Below are 22,224 nucleotides of genomic sequence, written 5' to 3' on the forward strand. Positions count from 1 at the left end.
TGGTTATGCGGCAATCGAACGATGCAAACAATAAAGCGAACTCGCTACCGATGAAAATAGTCGAGCAAAAATTTATTAATTAATTTTGTCTGAAACTTTGAGAGAAAACTCAGAACTAATTTTAAATTATTTACAATTTTTCTGGAATGTTTAAAAAAATATTTTTTATAATATGTTTTATTATTGGAATTTTTCGCGACGGTTATCTTTTAAGTTATTTTTAGTTGCAAAATGATTAGTATTAATTATTATAATATACATATAACGACGATCCTTCATGACGAAGCGCTATATTTTTATGCGCAAAACTATTCGACAACTCAGTCGTACTCTCAATTTCACGGAGCGCGGAATCGCGGAAGAAGTTCTCGCCACAAGTAACTGTGCGTGTGGTATCACACCCGTACATACGTATGTATGTGTACGTATTATGCGACGAGGGTGTAGCCCAGGGTGGAAAGGTGGGCGAAGGTGGCCGTGGGCGGAAAGTGCACGAAGGAGGGTGGAATGCAGGCCGAAGTAGGTACTAATGCCAAAAGTTTTAACGAGTTTGAGTGATCGCGGTCGATGTAACCGCAACAATAATAGCAATAGTAATAATCATGCCACTGCTCCGAGGCGGTACCAACTTATCGCGTTGCTCGGTATAAAAGCCTTGCTTGTGTGCGCTTTTGTGTATCTCTCCGACATTCAGGCAGGGATGAAAGGAACGGGGACCGCTTATCAAATTCGTACTTCGCCGTCGATAATAGATATGATAATAGAAATTAATATTCCACACACAAGATTAGTATGATTTTTATTACTATCATCAATATTTTTAATATAATAATAATAATAATATCTGAGATGATATAAGGGAATTGTATGTTTTTTATCTGGTATATTTTTAAAGTAAAATTTGTTTAATTATAATTTATGTTATAGTGATTGAATAAAAATATTAGATTTGCTAACAAAGAATATGGAGAACTAGATAAATATCTAGTCGAGCAATTAATCTCATGGTGCGACAGTGCGTCGCTCAGCTTTGTCCGCAACCTCCATCTTCGACGAAGGATTCAAGGGACGACTTTTCTTCGCGTCAGCCAATGACCGATCGCGCAAGTCGCGCCAAATGGAATCCTCTTCGTCTTCGTCGGCACTTTCTTCGGGCACAGGCAGCGGGATCTGTAACACACGTACGCACCACATACATAGGTATAGACAGGTATCCTGAAAGAACGACCGACCGGCGGGGCGGTGGCGGGGGACGAAGGTAGAAGGTGCCCGCCTCGGCGAGGGCCGACTAAAGGGTGTATGATTGATCGCGCCATGGCATGCCAGATAATGCAATTTTATTTCATTTGATTCCGCGGGGGTAATTGCTATTTTGGCGGGTCTGCCGCGCCGAACGGCCGACGGAGTGATGTATTGGCGTGGCTCTTTCTTCCTCTGTCCACCCCCCCTGACCCCCTCTCTTACTTGCCCCCTTCTCCCTCCGTCTCGCGATATATATTAACTCCAGTCAGGATTATTGCTTCGAGGGTGGAAAAGAGCGGATCGATCACGTGCAAAGGAAGGTGGAGAATCGTCGGCTCGTCGCTTCCGCCGTCAACGACCGCGCGGGGTGATAAATCTCGCGTCTTCCTACCATCTTGTTTTGGAAAGGAGCCTAATCGGCCGTACGATTGATTTAGATCGCCCGATTTACCTCGCTTCACATCGACCTTGTGTAACGCCGTACGCGAAATTGGAGAATCGCGATGATTGCGTTATGGCAAACCGTGTGTGAATCCTTATCTGAATAGAACTTGTCCCATATATACCTTTCTTCGCTTTAATAATAGATTTTACTGAAAATATTATATTTAAAATTAATTTCTGTGTCAACAAGTGCTGCAAAATTTTTATCGTAACTCATGATTTATATAATTCCTTAATTTAAGATTAAAAAAAGTCAAACATTAATTAATTTATTAATTGAAATTTATTAAGTTCAACACAAAGAAGTTATAATTGAATGAAGGCGCGTTAAATACACGCATTTGCAGAAATTTGTTGCTAATCGCATGAACAAAGAGTCATCTTCAAAATTCTGAGCGCTCTACGCGACGATGTAACCGAAGCTTTCGTCGCAATAAATTCAAAATAATATCCAAAGGCAACGCGACACGAAGCAGTATAGTGGCAACCCAGCGGCGTGTTTCTATTTGACGTCGCGGTGCCGCGGGTGCATGGCGTCCCCGCGCAGTTGGTTAGCGTTAATTGTAATGCTTTTTGGTCCATACGCGATTACACGATGAAATAATCCCTCATTTATGAGTTAAGTGGTCTGTGGAACTCAACGGCGCTTCTGATGAAATGCTCACGGCGAGTGCACCGCCGCGCTGGTTCTGAGGAGAGTCGTTGAGGAACGGGCAGGAGAGAGAGAGAGAGAGAGAGAGAGAGAGAGAGAGAGAGAGAGAGAGAGAGAAAAAGGGAGGGAGGGAGAGAGGAATACGGGGAGTAAGAGAGAAGGGTGAAAACGCACGCCGGAGAAGAGAGCGTGAGAGTGAGAGGGAAAAGGGCAGGCGGATGGAGGTCAGGGGGTAGGTAACTGCGCCACCAACCACGCGACCCTACGGCGATATGGTCCTTTGCTCGTATTATAATTACGTTCTGCCGTCCGTAAAATTGCAAATAATTAAGATTTGGTCGATGCGAGAGCGCGAAACGTAATAATGTCGTGCGGGTTGTTTCGCTGCACTTCGTGGCTGCGGAAGGAGTACGATTGCGAGTTGTCGAGATCTTTCTTGCTCATTCAAACGTAATAAACGACATTTGCTTTCACAGTACATATAATATTTGCCTATCGGGAAACAATAAATAAGCTAACTTTTTATCAAAGCAGTTTTTACTAAGCTAGCGAGATTCATTTTTTCTCTCATAATTTTATAAAATCACGTTATTTAAATCGGGCTAAGTTTCGACGATAACTGAAAGCTATCTCTCGATAGCACTCGCAACACAATGATATATAGGTAATTAGGACGTTAATAGGCAAAATTACTCGTTTGAGTCAAAGCCAGCGGTGATTTCGCGTCACCGAACAGAAATTACAAACTCTCGCTGTTTGGCGTTGTCGGTCTGTTTCTTGGTTGTTCTGTTTCGATCTCGGTAATCATTCCGACAAATGCCGGAACCGCCATTACTCAGCAAATTTAAGATCATTCGCGATAGACATCAGAAGAACCAAAAATTTACTTAGCCATCGTATACGAATAAATACGAGTATAATCAGCCTCGAGGCCATTTTAGGGGAAGCACCTACAAATCCATGCATTCTTGCGTGAAAAAGGGGTGAACCGAGAAAAAAGCCTGGTGCATCGCGAAAGGAAAGATATATTTTAGGTTTACATTTGACAAAGCATACTTGTACTTGTTTGAGAGTTTACATTTAAACAAAGAATACTTGTAATTGTTAAATGGCGGATATAATTCTTAGGTCATGCAAAAGGTATATATGTGTGCGTGCGATGTCATGTACTCACGTGATGACAATTTGATCGATCGTTGGCGGACTTATATTCTTTTTATGCTGAAAAGTATTTAATTATGTGTTATACTCATTATATCATTATATATGCAGTAACATTACCGCACGAAAAAATCTGAATACTTTGTGCCGACAAATAATTATTTCGTGAACGCAAAGGCTACTGTGTAAGCTTGCTTCAAAGTGATAAGAACCGAATTAAAGTTACATACAAATTAACCCGATAATGCACACGTGAAGCAACCCGTTCTCGCAACATTCGCCGATGCCGAAGCGCAAGGTGAAAACCTCCCCCTGCACTGTTATGGCAACTTTCTTTCTAACCTTTTTTCTTCCTTTGACCTCCCCCGCTGTGCTTTTCTTCTCTCTTTCTTCTCGAAGCGTGAGATCGTCCTGCGCAAATTGGCCGTGGCTTTTTTAATTTACACTCGCTCTGCGCTGCAATCGCCTCTGTCGTTCTTCTCTGTGCTGCGACAAGTCGATGGGTGGTGGGTTAACCCATTGTCGGCCATCTTGCATATATATATATATATATGCACGCCGAGTTTTGTGATATTTCTTAATTAAATATAGCCTCAAGTTAAAAATGAAATTAAACAGAAGGCAGTGTTTTTTTGCCGGCTCGCCCGGCCCCGTATCTCGCTTCCACCCCCGACGAGTAAAACCCTTCCTACCCTGTTCCTCGGCTCGACAATGGCGAATAAGGTTACCCAGTCGCTTCGCAGCTTCGACCAACTCTCTCCCTCCCTCTTCCCCTTTCTGCGGACCACTCGCTATACATATTTCACGTCGAAATAATTAAACGCCGCTGGACCGCGAGTCGACTTGCCCTAAGGTCGAGTGGAGCCGAGTCGCGATTATTAATTAGGTCGTAGCTGCCTCGCCAACCTCGACTCTCGATTTTCTGATAAGGTCGACTGACCATTGGCCTCGGATGAATAATACGTTAAGCTTTCAGTAAAGTTACAAATTATGCATACGCGCGCATATTTATCAAAAATTTACGTAATTACTATTATAGTTTCTTCTTCCAATATATATCATTTGTATTTATAAAAATCTATCATTTATAATTAACAAAGTTTTTATATTTATTTGTTATAATTAATTACATTATACATTTGTTTGAAAATTATCAAATATATGTATTAAATGATTATTTGTTTTTTATTATAATTAGTAAGCAGCTATTTTTCCAATTATCGAGATTATTTAAAACATTGCGTGCTGCAAATCTATTGGTACAGAAAATTTATCTTACAATAAAACGGTTCCAACAACCCATATGTGATCGCCAGCGATCTAGTCCTGTATTCTCGACCGTCTTGGTAATTTGTGCGCCAATTTGGAGAGAGCTCTGACACTCGCGTAACGCTAATTCTCGGAGATACTGTCAACCCGACGGCGATTATCAATTGCCTTGTCAATTACATCCCGTCCAGAGGACGACGCGCACATGCTGGTAGACCGTGCCGCCGCCGATCCTCCACCCTCTTCTTCCTCCATCGACTCTCGACCGAATCTCGAGCCCGGCCTGATCGCAACGAGTTATTTAATTACCACGATCTATCACCAGGTGTCAGCTTCCAGTCTATAATGCATGATCGATCGTAGCTCGAGCCCTCCTCCTTCAACCCTTTGCTTCCGCGCTTCGGAAAATGCTCGTACGTGTGCGAGGGTTCGTGCGCGCGAGTATTATATAATAGATGCTGTACACGAAATTCGTGAGACAGTTATTTTTGCTCTTATATTTTCACCTACAATACCGTGATTTAAATGATGTACAAATATAAAAATCATTGATAATCCAAGCGAGATCTGTATAATGAGAATTCTTCTAAACTAACGAATTTCCATGGCGAAATATTCGGAATTTCGACGGTGAAGAGAAGAACTAAAAGAGAGAAAAATCCATGTAATCCGTAAAAGTTATAAAAATATTTTTCAAAAGAAGCTTGCGCCCCTATGTACGTCGCATTCGTCTCCAGGCTGTGTCTCACCTATTTATCAAACCAAAAGTGCGACTTATTCCACGCACGTATTACCCGGCGTACCCTACGAAAATGCGTCGAACACGCGGCGGGGTTCTACTTAATCCTTAATTATTCCGTGTAAATCTTAATTCCTTCGTCTCGGCAAGTCGTTACTTGTGCAAGCGTCGTTAACTACGCCCACCGTAAACACCGCGCGCCCAGTATTTCGGACGTGAAACTTTTAAACGACGAAAGGATCGATTAAGGTATAACTTCCATTAAGGTAACTCTCGATTGGGAACACGGGGAAAGAGCGGCAAGGATCGGTGAGACCGAAGTACGACAGAACTAACCGAGCCCGTCTTTTTCATCGTCATTTTTATCGGCGCAGATAAGACGGCCGGGGCTAATTCGCATTCCCCTTGATGTCTGGCGGAGTTAACGGTTTTAAGGGATGAAACGCGTATAGATTGGAGGTTGGTGGCTGTGAACGTAGGGACGCCGACGAGGAGAACGAGGAGACGGTGGAGGCGAGGAGGCGAAGCAAGAAATTGATATAGCATACGAAAATGAATTGCCCCTTTGCCGAAGAATGTTCCACGGCAATCTGCCCTGCGCCTCGCTTTTTATGCTTTTTATGCTCATTTTCAATTTTACTCCCCGCCCCCGTCTTCCATCCCTCGCTGGGCTTGACGACGCCCCCAGGTTTTTCCATAAAACCTTGCGGTATTACAATACCTTGTCGAGCCTCTGCCGCCGGCACCCTTCGCGTCGATAACTGGATGAATACAAACGGACGTATTATCGGTGTCAAGGCTTGCGTCTCTTCTTCGTGAAGAAGACGTTTCGCGTATAAATAGACAATATCACATTTCCCAGCTTTTAACGAGATATTGATATTTATTGATGTGGAAATTCTTTGATACTTATCACTATTTTAAAAATTTAAATAGCCAACATCATTAATATTGCAGTTATTTAAACTAAATTAATCTTCTTAAATTTTTATTCTCGCCTTTTAATTTAACAATGAATCTTATTTAACAATATTTTAATCTTACAACGAATAAAAATAATAAAATTATTTTTTTTATATTTCCCCAAGAATATAAAATACTTTGTGAATTATATTAATCAGCAATAGGCTGTTAATTTTTACTGATACTTACATCTTTATAACCTGATAAAAATAGAATTTTGTTTTGTCAAGAAGTTATTAATATGTTTAGTATTCAAATGTGGATGTCACGCAAGGATGTCCCTACAATTCCGATTAAAATGTATCCGAGAGCGGAGATAAGGATCCGATCCGAATTTGAAACGACATTCTAGTAGGGTGTCTGGCGCAAGGTAGGGGTCGAAGAAGATAAATTTCAGTCGAGAAGCAGCTCGGAATCAGGAATCTGGCGCGTTTCTCGAGCAATCGTTGCCGACGCGAGATAGGGCCGCGGTTCGTTCTGTTGCTTATTTGTCGCCGGAGAAACGAAACGAGCTGGGGAAATGGCGAGCTGGTTTAAGGGCGCGTGAGGGGTGTGGGAGGGATTTGTGCTCGAAACCGTGCAAATAACGGTCGCAGACGACAAGTTTCTCTCTGCATCCACTGCTCCGTGCGACCCTCGGATCCTTCGTTCGCATCGAACCTCAAACGGGAGGTTCGATGCTCTCGTAGATGCTATCGATTCGCACAACCAGACGAAGGGATTCACAATGCTTTTACGATAAGATCGAATAAACGTCAACGTTGCGGGGAAAATTAAACGTGAGAGAAACCATTGCCGGAGAAACTATTAACGTGAGCATGTTGAAACTTAGAAACATATCGCTTGAAAATAAATTCGACGTGTTTTCTTTTTAGATTGCAATAGTAATTCGATGATTGAACCGAACACCAACTATACACGATTCTCGTATTGCCTCGTTAACCCGGCAAGGCGTCACTTAGCGACGTACATGCGGCGGATTGGGGACGTTGAACGAAAAAAGAAAAAAAACGAGAATTCGTATAAATCGTCCGTTGCAACACGCCACACATGCGTATCTCTTACGTCTGGGCGAACGGCGGAAGAACACAAAGCTAATGCAATTTTGCAATTATACCGTGCTCGCCCGTCCCTTCGCCGCCCCGGCACCGCCGCACTGAGGGGTGCAGAGGAATGCCCGCGATACGCGTCGTCCTTTCCTACCCCTCGGTCTTCTCTTCGCGAACAACGCGAGAATATTTAAATTTCGTTTCGTTTCCGCATCGTTATTCTTTCATTCGTGCCGCCGCGGTGCTCCGTTGGTGATTAATTGGCAAATCCAATCGCCAAGCACGGAATGTACGCTTTCGCTTTGTCGGTATCTTTGCAGACGCAAGACGCACTCTACTTATTTATCATTGAAATATGATTTCTAATATTAGCATAGTCCTCAAGTCTCTTTTTTTCTTTATCGTTTCGACCGCACTCGTGGTCGAATTTTCCATCATTATCAATCGTAGAAATTTATTATGGCGTTCCCTATGCTGCGACTGTCCCCTCTTTTTTGAGTGTTCTCCTTCTCGTTCTGTGATTTTATTTGTTTTCTACGTTCTCGTCACGTTCACCCTAGCGCGTTACCGGGATAATAAACCTCGGTAACGAGTAATAAATCCCACGATTATCATGATATACTGGACACGGCAGCGAGATACATCCAGTCCTTTCATCCCTCCATTCGGTCCCGATATTCTCCGGTCCGACAGAAACTTTTCGAAGGATACGTAATAATCCATCCCACACAATTCCATGTTACTCGCACTCGGAAAAGGCTCATCCTGCATGATGGAAAAAGCGACGGAGAGAGATGAGGGGGGAAGGACTTGGCGCACTCGCGCTGCTGTATTAGATTTGCTTTCTAGGACACTTTAATCAGAATGTACCTATGTAAATTTTTGAATACACATCCCTCGTCTCCCGCGATGTTTGTATAGGTCAGGCGAAGGTATTTTCCTGCCGAGAGCGGAGGACCTACGTTGGCGACCGCCGTCGCTGCAGCCGCCGTCGTCGCCATCGCCATCGCCATCGCGCCATCCCGTGAATTAAAGAATTTGCAATTCTGAATTTCAGGTGATCGCATACATACGCCGTCCGGCTTTATCCCACCGACGACGACGACGACGACGACGACGACGACGACGACGACGACGATGACGGCGACGACGACTCGCTTTCTGTCCACCGCGAGCATCGACCGCGGTCGCGATATATTCTTTTGAGACAACGTGTGGATATACGAGATGTTTATCTCATATCACAAGTTACATTTTATATTACTTTCACAGAGTATTCGAAATTAATTATATCTTTGCTTTTATGTCTTTTTATGGATTTTTTCGCTGGAATCTTTGCCAGGAGAAATTAAATATGTAAGTAAAATTAAATGAGGGATTTCTTTTGTGTTATGTACATAACGATACACATACAGTAGCTTGGTGATCGCGAAACTCCTAATTTGTTATTTTTATCATATTTGCGCATATATTTGCATTCTATGTGGATTTACTTCTCGCAAATGAATTTGTAGTAATAAAATCTTTGTAATTATAGTAATAGTTACTAAAATATAGAGTTTACGTCTTTTAAATTAATTTATATAATGATAACGTATTGATATTTTTATAATATTGCCTGTTATATTATATCGCTATTTGAAAATATTGAATTTATTTAGAATAAGTTCATATATTTATAGAGTCGAAAAGGGTTCATTCAAAAATTTACATCACTATATTTCATCTCAATAATAAACTAATCGATCGGACATAATATACTATGATGATCTGTGAGTTTCAGTATGTCTTTCCCTTTTCATCTTAATCCTTTTTATTTCTTCTCTTTTTTACTTAGTGAGATAACGGAGAAGAGAAGCATTTTACTCACGTGTAAAAATTCAGACGGATCTGACTTACAGCATGAAACATTACCTTTACATTGAACGTGGCAAACATGGTTCTATAATACAATGTTATTTCTCACATTTGCAAAATAATTACGCACAAACTTCCTTTATTCCTGTGAATAAAATTCAGATAAATTCCTTCAAACTGTAAGGAATTAACAAACTTTCCGCATAAATATTTAAAAGACTTAAATATTTAAAAACCTTGAATTTCACCTATCTTGTGTACATTACTCGAGTACAATGTACGCGCTCGAGGAGAATGGATGTCAATGTGGTGTGCCGACTGGTTAGGCACGAATTTCAAGATGAATTCCGGCGGACAATTACGACATTTTAATTGCACAATACCCGGGCTACGAGAGGCGAGCGAAAAGAGAGCGCTCGCGAGAGGCGGAGACGGCGAGAAAGAGGAGAAAGACGGACAGAGGATGCGCCGTGTGTGGAGCGATGGGGGTGGTCGGGGGATGGACGGGCACAAGAAATGACCGACCAAGCGCACACGCGTATAATTATAATAACATTACTTGACAGAGATGGCGGCGAGAGGCGAGCCCGGTCGGCCAGGCTCCGCCGAGCATTGAAATATTATACCTACCAAAGAGAAAATAATTAAAATTCAACCCTTGCGCTCGCTCGCATGCGAGTGCGCGCCCACATTCGTGTTAGTACCGGCACACGTACATACGTACGCCATGTACACACATATACAATCTGTGCGCGCCTTCTACGTGGGGTAAACCGACTCCCTCTCTCCGATGCCGCTACCTCCCTCACTCGTTCTCTAAAGATGGGGTTTCCCATATTTTTTCCAGCGCCCTAGGTAACAGGTATTCCGGAAACGTTTGTTCGTTACGTACGTGCTTCTGAGCGCCGTTGTAGTAAGTAGAAAAAGCCCCTGACGTGTACCTTTCAAGTTGGATTATCGAGCCGGATGAATGCGCGCATTCACGATCGCGCGGCTTGACTCTGACAGTATTATTGTTGCGAAACATATCCGGTGTCCGCGTGTCGATGTTCTTCTGCGGTAATTGCCCGCGTTACACGCTTCAACGGGTTTCGGTAATTAAATTGGATTTAATACGATTTCGCGAAAGTAAAAGCCAATCAAGTCCAGATAAAAAGGTAATTATTTGATTTCGAAGAATTAAGGACTATCACGTATATTTATACTTAAAATGATAAAATTTTAGACATATTTTTATCATCATTTGGATAGGATTTCTCTTTTGTGTTTCTCTTGAGACAATGGAACTGCTTGACTTAACAATGAGCTGAGTTTGATCGCGTATACGGTTATACAGATCGATTCGATGTAACCGTCGGAAAATAAAGGCTTGGTCTTGCCAAAAGGCGAGATGGACACGGCCGTTTTAATTGATATTTTAATGGACTTCGCGGAAAAAGGTTCTTGAAAATCGGCCCCCGAGGCCGTGACAGGATTGCGAGACAAAGGAATTAATGGAAGCCGCAGAGATCCTTCTACTTTAGCACGTCCACAGCAGGAGGACTTCCCCTTCCGTTTTCACGGCTATCAATAGCGTCGCCGAGAATTCGGGCCCCGTCAAACGCCGTCGGTTATAATTTATTCAAATTAGTCCGGGGATTATTCATGAAAAAGTTACGACGCAGGGAGGCGAGTCGACGTTCGAACGGCGGATTCGCTCGATAATATCGCTTTATCTTTTTCCTCTACGAGATTAATATAGGTTTATTATACGACGCAGTTTCCTTGTTTTGTGCCATCCCGCGTGATTACTCGTAGATCAACGTAAAGGTAAAAAGCTATCTACCTAGTCGAGTAATACTCAAGCATTCGCGTTATCTTCTTGATAATACAAATCGTTCGTTTACATACCACCAGGAAACTTCAATTTTTATTAACTTAATATTAATTGTGTAATTACCGTATAATTACACAATTAATTAATTGTAAAGTAAGATTTTCTAATGTAAACTTATTCTTTTAAAGCGTTACTTTTACATCTCCATACGAACAGAATAAAAATGACGTGTGTCGCCAATCAACAATCTATTCAGCGAAAAATGATCGTCCGTTCTTCACGTGTGTGAAGAACATCAACGGGTATTTTGCCTTCTCGGGGAATAATTATTTGCGCTCTTTAAAAGTGCAAAAACAAGAGGCACGCGAGCGCGAGCGAAGAGCACTCGTTGACACGAGGGCGTGCGCAAGGCCGAATCACAGCGGCTCGTAACGGGTCGTACATTATGATTTAATGCTAACACTGTGGTAATGTCGTCAGAGAGACTCCTGCGTATAAATAATTCGCGTGTCCGGGCGCCCAACCCCGAGGACCACGAAGTCCGGGGTGGACGAGGGCGCAGAAAGAGCAAGCGGAGACGGAGGGAAGGAGCCACGGGGGTTGGGGCGGGCGGGGACGGGGGAACGGCGAGTTTTTAATGCGGCATCTCTAGGGGCGACGAGGATTACCAAGGTTAAAAAGGAAGTTTTTAATAATTTTTCATTTTCTCTATATTTATTATCGCACGTTTCCTAACCGGGGGTGGGAAATAGGGGAGGGTAGGGAGTTTTGTTTTGTCGGAGACAATGGAGGGTCGGTTACGCCGGACCGTCTACTGTCGCGGGGGGGATGATAAGGGGGAGAGGTAAGGGATGGGATTTCACGATTGTCAGTTGTCGTTGTGAAATTTTAATTCGCCCTCTCTTGCTTTCTTTTTTTTATAGTCACTTTCTCTCTCTCTCTCTCTTCCTCTTTCCCATTCTTTTCTGATCTTAACGTGTAAAAGCCATTGCGATCCCTCCATCCTAATCCACAACGCAAAGTCATTTTTACAACGGCATGCCGGTTGCTCGCGGAGATGTAGTGCCTTTCACGCACACCGCTTCTCGTTCATTTGCCCTGCACGGTGTTATTCGAAGTTTTGCGTTGCGAAATCTCGCATGTTCATTTTTCACCACTTCTGTTTACATCGTGTTCTTTTCCACTTTTCTCGACATATAAAAAAGCTCTTTACGATTTGCGTATGGAAAAGAATTTTTTCACGAGAAATTAAGAAAATTGGATTGTGATTTGAAATATCGATATCTGTGCATTCACTAACAATATCAAACGATAAAAAGTAACAATTAATTTTCGAAAGAAAAATTCGTGTAGGAAATAATCGCGTTTGCCAATCGACTTGATCGAAGAGAACGGAAAAACGCTTGACACGAGAGAAATTCTGTGAGAAGGCGCGGTGTAAGGGAACGCCGGAAATTCGTCTGTACTAATTTGTCGCGAAGATCGTGGAATTGAAGCTGGCGCGAAGTCTCTTCTATTGGCTCGGAACATTCCACTATGCGCCTTTCTCACCCTCCTCTTCTCTTTCCGGCTGCCTTTCCTTTGGTTTCCCTTCGCGATACGAAGTATCCTACCGCATTTTCTGCGAGCACTATTCTGAATTACGAATATCAGAACCTTAATGACATAAAAGAGAAAGAGGAAACAGATTAGTTGAACAATTATTGAAGACCACGTAAAAAAAGATATTCTGTAAGTTAAATCAAATTAGCAACCTTGCAATTCTTTCATTTGTTATTGTTTTTATTAATATTTTGAAGTAATATTTTTCTTCAATAATTTTTTCGTAATATGTACTTGGAACTCAATAGAATTTCAAGACAGAAAGATGAAAAGAGTTTAACGTACAAATACATTAAAAGCAACAAGAATCTATTAAGCGTGAGGATCAATATAATTTTTTAATGTGAAGCTTTCAGTTATTTATTAATTGTATGCAAACCACGATGAAGTGTATAGTCATTCATTTACGTCGCTTATATTGAATGTAAATGTAAAGAGCAGAAAAATTATGTTTACACGGAAAATCCGTCACGGACGTTCGTGGATTTTCTATCCACGAACGAGCTATACTTTCTTCGTTTCGCTTCAGACCTTCCATCTCTTTATCCTGAAATCCAGTGAGATATACTACCGGTGTATTAATCAGGAACGCACAGGGCAACCTGCTTTATGAGTCTTGAAGTATCGCGAGAAGTAGAGAGGGAGGAGGCGCAGGGCGAAGACATCAATGTCAATAATAATTCATTGATTACTTAATTCATAGTTGCCATGACGACCGTCTCTCGCTTTTCCCTCGCCTCCAAGCTACTCTGTTTTTCTCGCTTCGACGAGAAGTAGAGTATATATTCCTTAAACGCATCTCACACAGAATCGAACGTGCCAATTGTTTCCTTGAGCGGTCTAAATATTTGAATAATTAAAACATATATTTCCTAATTTATATCATCACGATTTTCATTCGCTTCTGGATTAACAAGGCGATTCTGATTACTAGAATTTAATTATTGTTCTCGGCATATTTTCAAGAACATCACGGATTCCGTTGTGAGTGTCGCATTAGCCTTGCTTATGGGTTCGCAAGCAGGCAAGGAGAAACACGAAATGAATATTCAGAAGTTATTAGTCTGTAGTGAAATGTGACGGGGCTCACCCTTCTCGAAAATCACCCTGGCCTCCGCCACCGTCGCTCACTCCTCATCCTCTACCTCCTCGTTCCGCCCCTCAGACCGCTATAGATTTTGCGATACATCCTGCGGAAATACTCGCGAGCGAGCGAGCAAGACACCCCGATCTGCTACTACCGGTCGAAGAAGGGGTTGAAGCCTCGATGAAACGCCGGGGATGAAATTGTGAAAGATGAGGAGGTTGCGGGAGGTGGATGCGAATAGACCGGGACCGGCGGGGCGTGAGGGTGATGGGCGAAAGGGGCTTTATGCATAAGCTAAGAAGCACCATTGACGGGCACCAAGTATGTGTCTGTGTGTATACTTCGACTGTAGCAACGCACTTGATAAACAAGACTTTGGTAACACCAACGTGACGTAACCCCAGCACGTATCTGGAAGTCACCAAATATAATCACAAGCATCGGGGTAAAAGTGTGTCCTGATTAAAATTATCCGGAAGTATTTTAGCGAATAATATAATGATGATCTGACGTTTGATGAGATATGAAATAATATTATCATTCATGTGAAATTCATGAAAAATTCAGACATTATTATTGACGTTTATTTCCAATATAAGTAGCATTATATCATGATTTAACATTTGCATTCGTTACTTCTTTTCTATCTAACTCTTCACACATTTTCTAATTATTATATATAATTTATATTACGAATATTTGTAATATTTGCTTACTGTTTACATTAATGATTTATTAATCACGCCATGTTAAATAATAATACTAAGATTAAGAAAATCAGCATTTAGCAACAGTTTCACCTTTGTCTACAAAGAATACCTTTATACTGTATTTACATATGTATTGTTTGATGTGTCCCTTTATTATTTACACACACATTCAATAAAGTTATTATTATTATATTATTTATAAATAATGTGTATAAAAATAGTTTTCTATAAATACAAGCTATTTAATTTAATTTTACATATAACGTTTGAATAATGCAATAATTCATGAAATTAACAGAAATAATAGACGACATCGGAAGTACTTGACTATTTTAATCTTCCTGGAATTGTGTTGCAATCGGCGAGGAAACAAATATCGAGAAACAGACGCTAGTTTACGTTAATCGCGCCATCTCCTCATGAAGTACTGTTCGCGCAGTCCGCAATGGAAATACGATCCACGAAACATATAATACCAATGTGTCTCGGTAGTATTTGTCGAGGAAGCGGCGCACGGATGGATAGAGATCTCTGACAATCGTGTAAACGCCTTTACGAACGGCATCGCCTTGAAAGCGTGTGTCATGGCGCAGACGATATTCAAATGGCATCAATTTCTGGGAAATTGCTTCCTATATCTACCCGCAACCTGGATGCAGGCCCTCCCTCTCGCGAGTAGACCGTATTGGCAGATAGCTACAGCATCGTTTTACAACCCCTTATCTGGATAAGTTACGGGCATCCTATTCGGCGATTCTCTCCCGTCCAAAGTTACGTTGTCGAGGGTGTCATCGATTTCCATGGAAATCCCTGGTGCGTGTAACTCCTGCGCTGCGCCAGATTGCCGCGCTGTCTTATCGCGTGAGACAGCTCTAACTCTGAAGCAAAAAATATACCAATCGATTATTTACTATCGATCGTTACTAAACATGATGCTCTATCTTCGATTGCATACTGAAAATTGAAGATATTGTTGGACACAGTTTTTATTTGCGTTTCGAAAGAGCGGGCTCTTTGCGTCTAACATTATATCAGAGTTTTTATTTGTAATACAATTTATTATTCTAAAATTGTTTATGATTATATTTACATTGTACACATTTCTTTCGATCTATTTATTCTCATGCTCGAATCTTGCACGACATACCTAACGAGTCGAAGAGTCAGCCAGTCAAGCTGCGGTAACAATCTCGGAGGAGCTCATCCCTTCTTTCGCCTTTTGCCGCAGAAAAAACACCCGCGGGGCTCAGCAACTTTTTTTCATCAGCATTTTACGGTTATACCGGCACATTAATAATGCACATGCTTAATATAAAGAGAGGCCCGTGAGTCTCCGTCTAATAAACTGGAAGAATGCTTTATAACCGTCCGCGGTTTTGGACCGTGAGGGGCGGACGATGGTAAGGTGGTGAAGGGTGCGTTGGAAGGCGAACTGAAGGGGGTGGCTTTCTTCTTTATGCCCGCCAAACGGCCAATCTCTCCTCCGCGCGTCGAAGGAAAGTGGCCTAACTTTCTGGCGCTACGAAGAGACAACGAACTCGTCGTACGATATATCCTCTGAAGCGTGACTCGTTAAAAGGATCTCCGCCATTCTTTCGTCGATCTCCGTATATATATATATATATATATATATACACACAACGAGAATATATATATATATGTGTGTATGTTCTTTCCGCTCCATCGTAAAAAATTTTGTCAAGAATTTGTCAACACTAATCGATACGAGAGTCGAATGGAACATTTAGACTTTATAACTTTTACAATCTAAATTTTGATTAATTTGTATTAATTATCTCAATATATAAATGTATATAATTTTTATCAAATCAAGACATTTATCTATCTATGAAGGATACATTATTTATGATAAAAAGGTAATAGTAATGATATCGGCGAACGTAAATCATCTTTAGCGTAAAAATTTTCATATCCATCTTATCCTTGAGTGCCAAATGAATTTTTCGTTCTCCCAGGGCTGATTTCCGAGTTGCGAACGAGAGGAGGCGCGCCAGATAGCGAAGGTGAGACTTTTTGAAAAATATGAGTTTAATAAAGAAGGTAGTATGATGTATGGCCCGACGTCGAGGAAGGGAACTTGCCAGGATCAACCAGCTTCGATACACAGATATTGTATACGTAATATAACTAGATGAAGGAAATGGACGTGATGTACTGGATGTCAAAATGTCTCGCGAGACGTTCGACGTTACTTTCACGTTACCAACAAAATTGCGGGAAACTTTCCGTTAAATCTAAGAGAGGTGGAAAATACTCGTTGTTGGATTTCGTCGCTCAAAGACGGTCGATCATCCTCTTCTTATTACGATCTGTCAAACGTCACAAGGATATTATAATATTTGCGGAGAAAAAATTTTAATGCTTATTAAATTCAATTCGCGTTTTTTACGACAAATAATTTCCTATACAGGATGTTTTATCAAGCATCATTTATTTATAGATTTTTAAAAATAGTTATTTTAATGGAAAAATAATGTTAGGGAATTACTATTTTTCGCAAGTTCTTTTTTTCCTAAACCAATTCTTAGTATAAAAGTCTATTAAAATATAAACTTTGCTTGACATTTTTATTAAAATAATATATTTTTTGTTAGAATAACTTATTGATCTACAGAAGTAAAAGTTTACCCTGTCGTTATTGCATACCTTACAGCATTTGGGAACGTTTTATCACCCTGCGTTTTTTTCTTCTCAACGCATAATATTGCGTCGAGGTATTGAATATTTCATCACGAAGATCCGTATTTTTCTCTGGGTGATTGTCATTTGAAAAGGTCCAAGAGCGACAGGCGCGTCCGGACAGGCGCGGGGAACAGCAAAATCAATTATTCATCCGAATTGGCCGGGAAAAAGTCCTAATTATCCGGAGCAAATACAACCTTAATACGCAGAAGTGTACCACCGCCTCCCCCTTCGTCTACTCTTTCTTTTTCTATCTTCAAATCCCCGGCTACGACTGCGCAGTCACTCTTCGGCACAACCTTCTCCTTCTTACCGTGAATAACCATTTGTATTTCCAATTAGCTTTGCTAATAAGAAGACGGAGGCATTGCCGTAGTTTAAAAAAAATGTATAACCTCATCCAACCACTGGGGAAATAAAGAAAAGCGCCGTCCCGGTATGACAATACCGACGGGTCGGGCGGGGTTATATTGGGCGAACTACAATTAAAAATCCTCGCTTCACCCTCGCTTAACCCTGGCTCCTCCTTATGTCGTATTAACGACCGGTACTGTGCAAGGATCGCTACTGGGATATTGTACTAAACAGCGAGAATATTTTTTTTTGCCAATTATATGCTTGACCCCTTTCGCATTTTTTTTATCTTCACGCTCTCTTTTATTTCGTCGCGATATCTTTTTTAGCATTGTGTCGATTTACTCTATTCGGCGCGACGGCACTATTCTTTGTCTATAAAACGAATAAAATAGGTTATAAAAATATATCTGAGAAGGAAAATATTCCATTTTTTCTGGTTCATATAATTGAGATGGTTAACTCATAAATGGAAAATCAATACAAAATGTTGATACTTTTGATTTAATATTGAATAACACATCATAAATTTTAATATTACTTTTATTATTTTGTACAGGATAATTATTTAATCATACTTTATCTGTATATATATGGGATTGCAGTGTTATAAAAAATATAGATGTGTTTTAATAATTATGATGAAAAATTATTTAAAAAATAAATTAATTTATCAACAAATATATTTATAGTTTTATATTATGCAAGATTTCTATTATATATTGTTGTTAAAACGTAATTATTAATATTAGAGAAGTTATATATCTGTAGATTCTGTAAACATGTATTATATGCTTAAGTATGTCTACGAAAGAATTTATAATGCTGAAGAACGTAGCCTCCGTAATAATCCATTTCCGCGAATACGAGACTATACCTATGTTTGCAAACTCGGATTCTAATTCCCGCGACTCCGCTAGGGTTTTGTTGTCGTGTCGCTCATCAAAGTCGAACCGAGGTCAATCGAGCGACAGCCAATTCGAAGTTAGTTGCGATAAATCCTGTCAGTCGCGATAGGTATTTCATATAGAATGTGTCGTACTGAGAAGATTACACGAATCAGTGAAATAATGTGTCCAAAGTGTTAAGTAACATTTTTAATTATAATAACGAGAAACTGTCTTTTTGATAATCGTTTACCTTCGCTTATTCTAAATGTAAGTACAAGTTTATGTTACAAAAACATTATGTATTCTCATTGCATTTTTAAAATAAATATCGGATTCTTTATTTTCTATTAAGATTAATTTAAATTTATTAGAGATACTGTTAACTTAAAGAGTTATTTTCTGTTAAAATATAATGTTAAGTTAATATTAAAGAGAGTTACGTATAGTATTTTTAAATTTTATATAATTTGAAATCTATTAGGTATATTTTCTAATTTTTATTGTAAAATTAAGAATACCAATATAAAATTAATCTTATACTTATTTACCATTCTTTCAGTACAAATATGAGAATTAAAACAGTTCCAAGACATAGAATGCTCCAAAGCAGTATTAAGATTCATCAAGATGCATCTGCATCAAGAAGCTCCTCAGAGGAAAGTGACGCGGATATTGAAAAAGATTATGATTCTATAGGTGCAATAAATGTTCAAGATTCATGTCAGGTAGGTAATTATGTGACATTTTTTATCCTATTATACATTGTAAAATTAATTTTTATTTAATTATCGAAATTGTCTAATAATTATGAGAAAAATACAACTGCACGATTAGATTACTTAAGAAATTTCATATGTATGTGAATATAAAAATTTGGCATGTAGTTTTAGCATTTATGTCCTTTATTTTTCTAGTACTAGGACAAATTTTATTTAAATTTTATTTAACAGGCATACGCGTTACCTTCAAAGATTCTTATTCCAATTACGACGTTTACTAGTCCGAACAACAGGATGACCTTCTCTTCATCCACCAGCACGTCGCCATCGTTGATTAACGATGACAACAATAACGTGGAGGTCATGAATCTATCAACAAAGGATAATCCTTCCAATCATATTGACGACATCACGACAGATACCTCCGCCGAGCCAGAGGACAAATTGAAAGATTCCTTCTTGTACAAGATCATGACCGATCCAAACTTTGTGAAAAATATACAAAGGAACAAACAACCAAAGAAATTTGTCTGCATTTTTTGTAAGGAGGAATTTGCGACGTGTGAAGAATTGACAAGTCATATGGATGCAAAAAAGAATGAAAGTAATCAGATCGTCTGCTGCGCCTGCAAAAAAACATTCGCTGAGAAAAGATATTTGAAGTACCATCAGAGATGTCACTCCGACAGGACTAAATTCACCTGTGACATTTGTACCAAGAAGTACACGAGGCTGGACAACCTGACGAGGCACAATGTTCTCCACGTGAACCCCGACAAGTTCTGCTGCACGATCTGCAACAAGACGTTCACGCGTAAGGATCTGCTCAACAAGCACCGCAAGAGTCATGAGAAGTGTAATCTTTACTGTGTGAAATGCGGCAAGTATTTCAGAAGTATTATCACTCTAGAAAATCATCAAAGAAGTCATCGCGAGATATCGAACGCTTCGAATGTAGTTGTTTACAAGTCTGAGAGTTCAGTTTCTCCTGAGAATCTAATCTGCAAAACTGAGAATTTGGTTTCTGCCGAGAATAAAGTTTACGAAGCTCATGATTTAACTTTGGGTGAGAGTTTAGTTTGCAAAACCGATGATGTAACTTACAGAACTTAGAATTTACTTTCCAATATCTGTTAAACAAACTAGATATATAGACACATATAATGATATCTGATCTGATTTCAGTTTCTTATACTTTCTAGTAATAAACGCAAGAATCTTCAAGGCGAATGTTACTGAGTAAAGTACGACGTATTTTACAAAAAGACTTAGTCTTGTTAAACACTTGTAACACGAGCTTTCATATAATTATCGTAAACTTATTATGTAATAATCCTTTATTGTATAATTTATAGATTTAGATATTTGCAGTTTTTTTGGTCTATCACGAAAAGCGTGTGTGAAATTAAGTGGATATAAATTTTCAAAATTATGCGATTAATATATATAAGTAATATGCATATATGTATAAATAATATGTATGCGTATTTTCTGATTTAATTTGTTATTTATGTTGTGTTATCTATTGTGATATCTATTGTGTTATCTATTGTGATATCTATTTCTTGAGATCGTTATATAGTATAATTACATAATTACTTAATTATATTGCATAACATTACTATTTGATAAACATTAAATGATTTTGTTTACGTCAACTTTTCTCCATGTTATAATTATGAATATTAGATACTTTTCAAATATATAGAAATATATTCAAATTTATACCGGAAGAGAAAGTTATCTTTTTTGGAATATTTCATTTTAATTTAATTGATAATTCAAAAAGTCTATTCCTTTCCTCTCTCTCTTTTCATATACTCAGAATATGGAGTATTAGGAAATATGCGGAATACGATGTGTCTCACGTGTAATCGCGTATATCCAATCACGAGGATTAGAAGGGTCACTTTCTTTAGACTCTCTCGCCACTCTTCTCATCCCTTTTAGCTTTGCACGTTCATACATTTTTTTCATAGCTCTCTTCGCTGTTAACTCTCTTTCTCACTTGCAATTTAATGCAATTAAGTCGAGCGTTAAAATATCGTTCTTAATTCGCCGCCGGCACCCTTTGTTTTAAACGTGGTTTTAGCGCGAGAGCGACTCACGTTAGGGGCATATCTCTCTCTCTCTCTCTCTCTCTCTCTCTCTCTCTCTCTCCTCTCCCCTCTCGATTCATCTTTTTCTCTCATTTTCTACTTTCTTCTTTCTCTTACATAGCATACAATTCATTTTTCCGTAAGAAGCACACATACACGTCATTTCCATGCACAGTGCATAACTTTGATGCTCTGTTACCACAAACTCTAGCTGTCCTCCACGAAATACTAATTTTTTTTCAGAATGCTTTACAAATTTCTTGCGGCAACAAAGAAAAATTTTAGTACCTGGTGATGCTCAAAATTTAGATTTCAGCAATATAAGAAATTGAAATTTTTTAGATGTAACATCTCTTTATATACTAATATAAAACTTATTTTCTTTAAAATATGTAGCGTTTTTACTTTAGACAAAAAAAATTTACTAGAACACATTCAGAACGATAATATTATGAATCCTTTATCTATAATATAGCACTACACAATTTTCTTTAATATAATTCTATTTTTATTTATTTAAACATCAAACAATTAATTGTATATCTACATCCAACTTAAATTTTCTTCTACCAATTCCGATCCACTTTTCACTCTTTATATTGCTAGTCACACTCGTTCCGTATTCTCTTTGTGTTCCTGGCATCCTGAAGAACTATGGAAAGGTTTTTTCGTTACGACATTGAAAGAAAGCACGACGAAGTACTCAAAGATAGAGCAATAGGAGAGTCCGCCAATTTTCAACGTGTCTCTTTTTCTTTCTCTTTCCTTCCTTCTGTTATCCCGGAATTCTCCTGTGTCCCTTTGATCCACTTACTCGTCGTATCGCATATGCGGACTCGACCAAAAATGTAACAAAGTTTTCAGGAAC

At 39.4% G+C, this 22,224-nt stretch overlaps 2 protein-coding genes across 2 annotated transcripts; both read left to right on the plus strand.

Annotated features, from left to right (window-relative positions):
• Positions 1-1,004: 1,004 nt before the first annotated feature.
• LOC108732188 (transcription initiation factor TFIID subunit 11) lies at positions 1,005-8,725 on the plus strand. The gene is made up of 2 exons (XM_018462871.1): positions 1,005-1,200; positions 8,577-8,725. The coding sequence occupies exons 1-2, from the start codon at positions 1,005-1,007 to the stop codon at positions 8,723-8,725; spliced, it is 345 nt and encodes a 114-aa protein (XP_018318373.1).
• Positions 8,726-19,104: 10,379 nt separating this feature from the next.
• Positions 19,105-20,483, plus strand: LOC108732115 (protein snail homolog Sna). The gene is made up of 2 exons (XM_018462775.1): positions 19,105-19,263; positions 19,489-20,483. Exons 1-2 carry the CDS (start codon positions 19,105-19,107, stop codon positions 20,368-20,370), a joined length of 1,041 nt encoding a protein of 346 aa, XP_018318277.1. The 3' UTR covers positions 20,371-20,483.
• Positions 20,484-22,224: the final 1,741 nt, after the last annotated feature.

This window comes from Mycetomoellerius zeteki, unplaced genomic scaffold (assembly GCF_001594055.1).
Source record: "Mycetomoellerius zeteki isolate Tzet28-1 unplaced genomic scaffold, Tzet1.0 scaffold102, whole genome shotgun sequence".
Classification (NCBI taxonomy): domain Eukaryota; kingdom Metazoa; phylum Arthropoda; class Insecta; order Hymenoptera; family Formicidae; genus Mycetomoellerius; species Mycetomoellerius zeteki.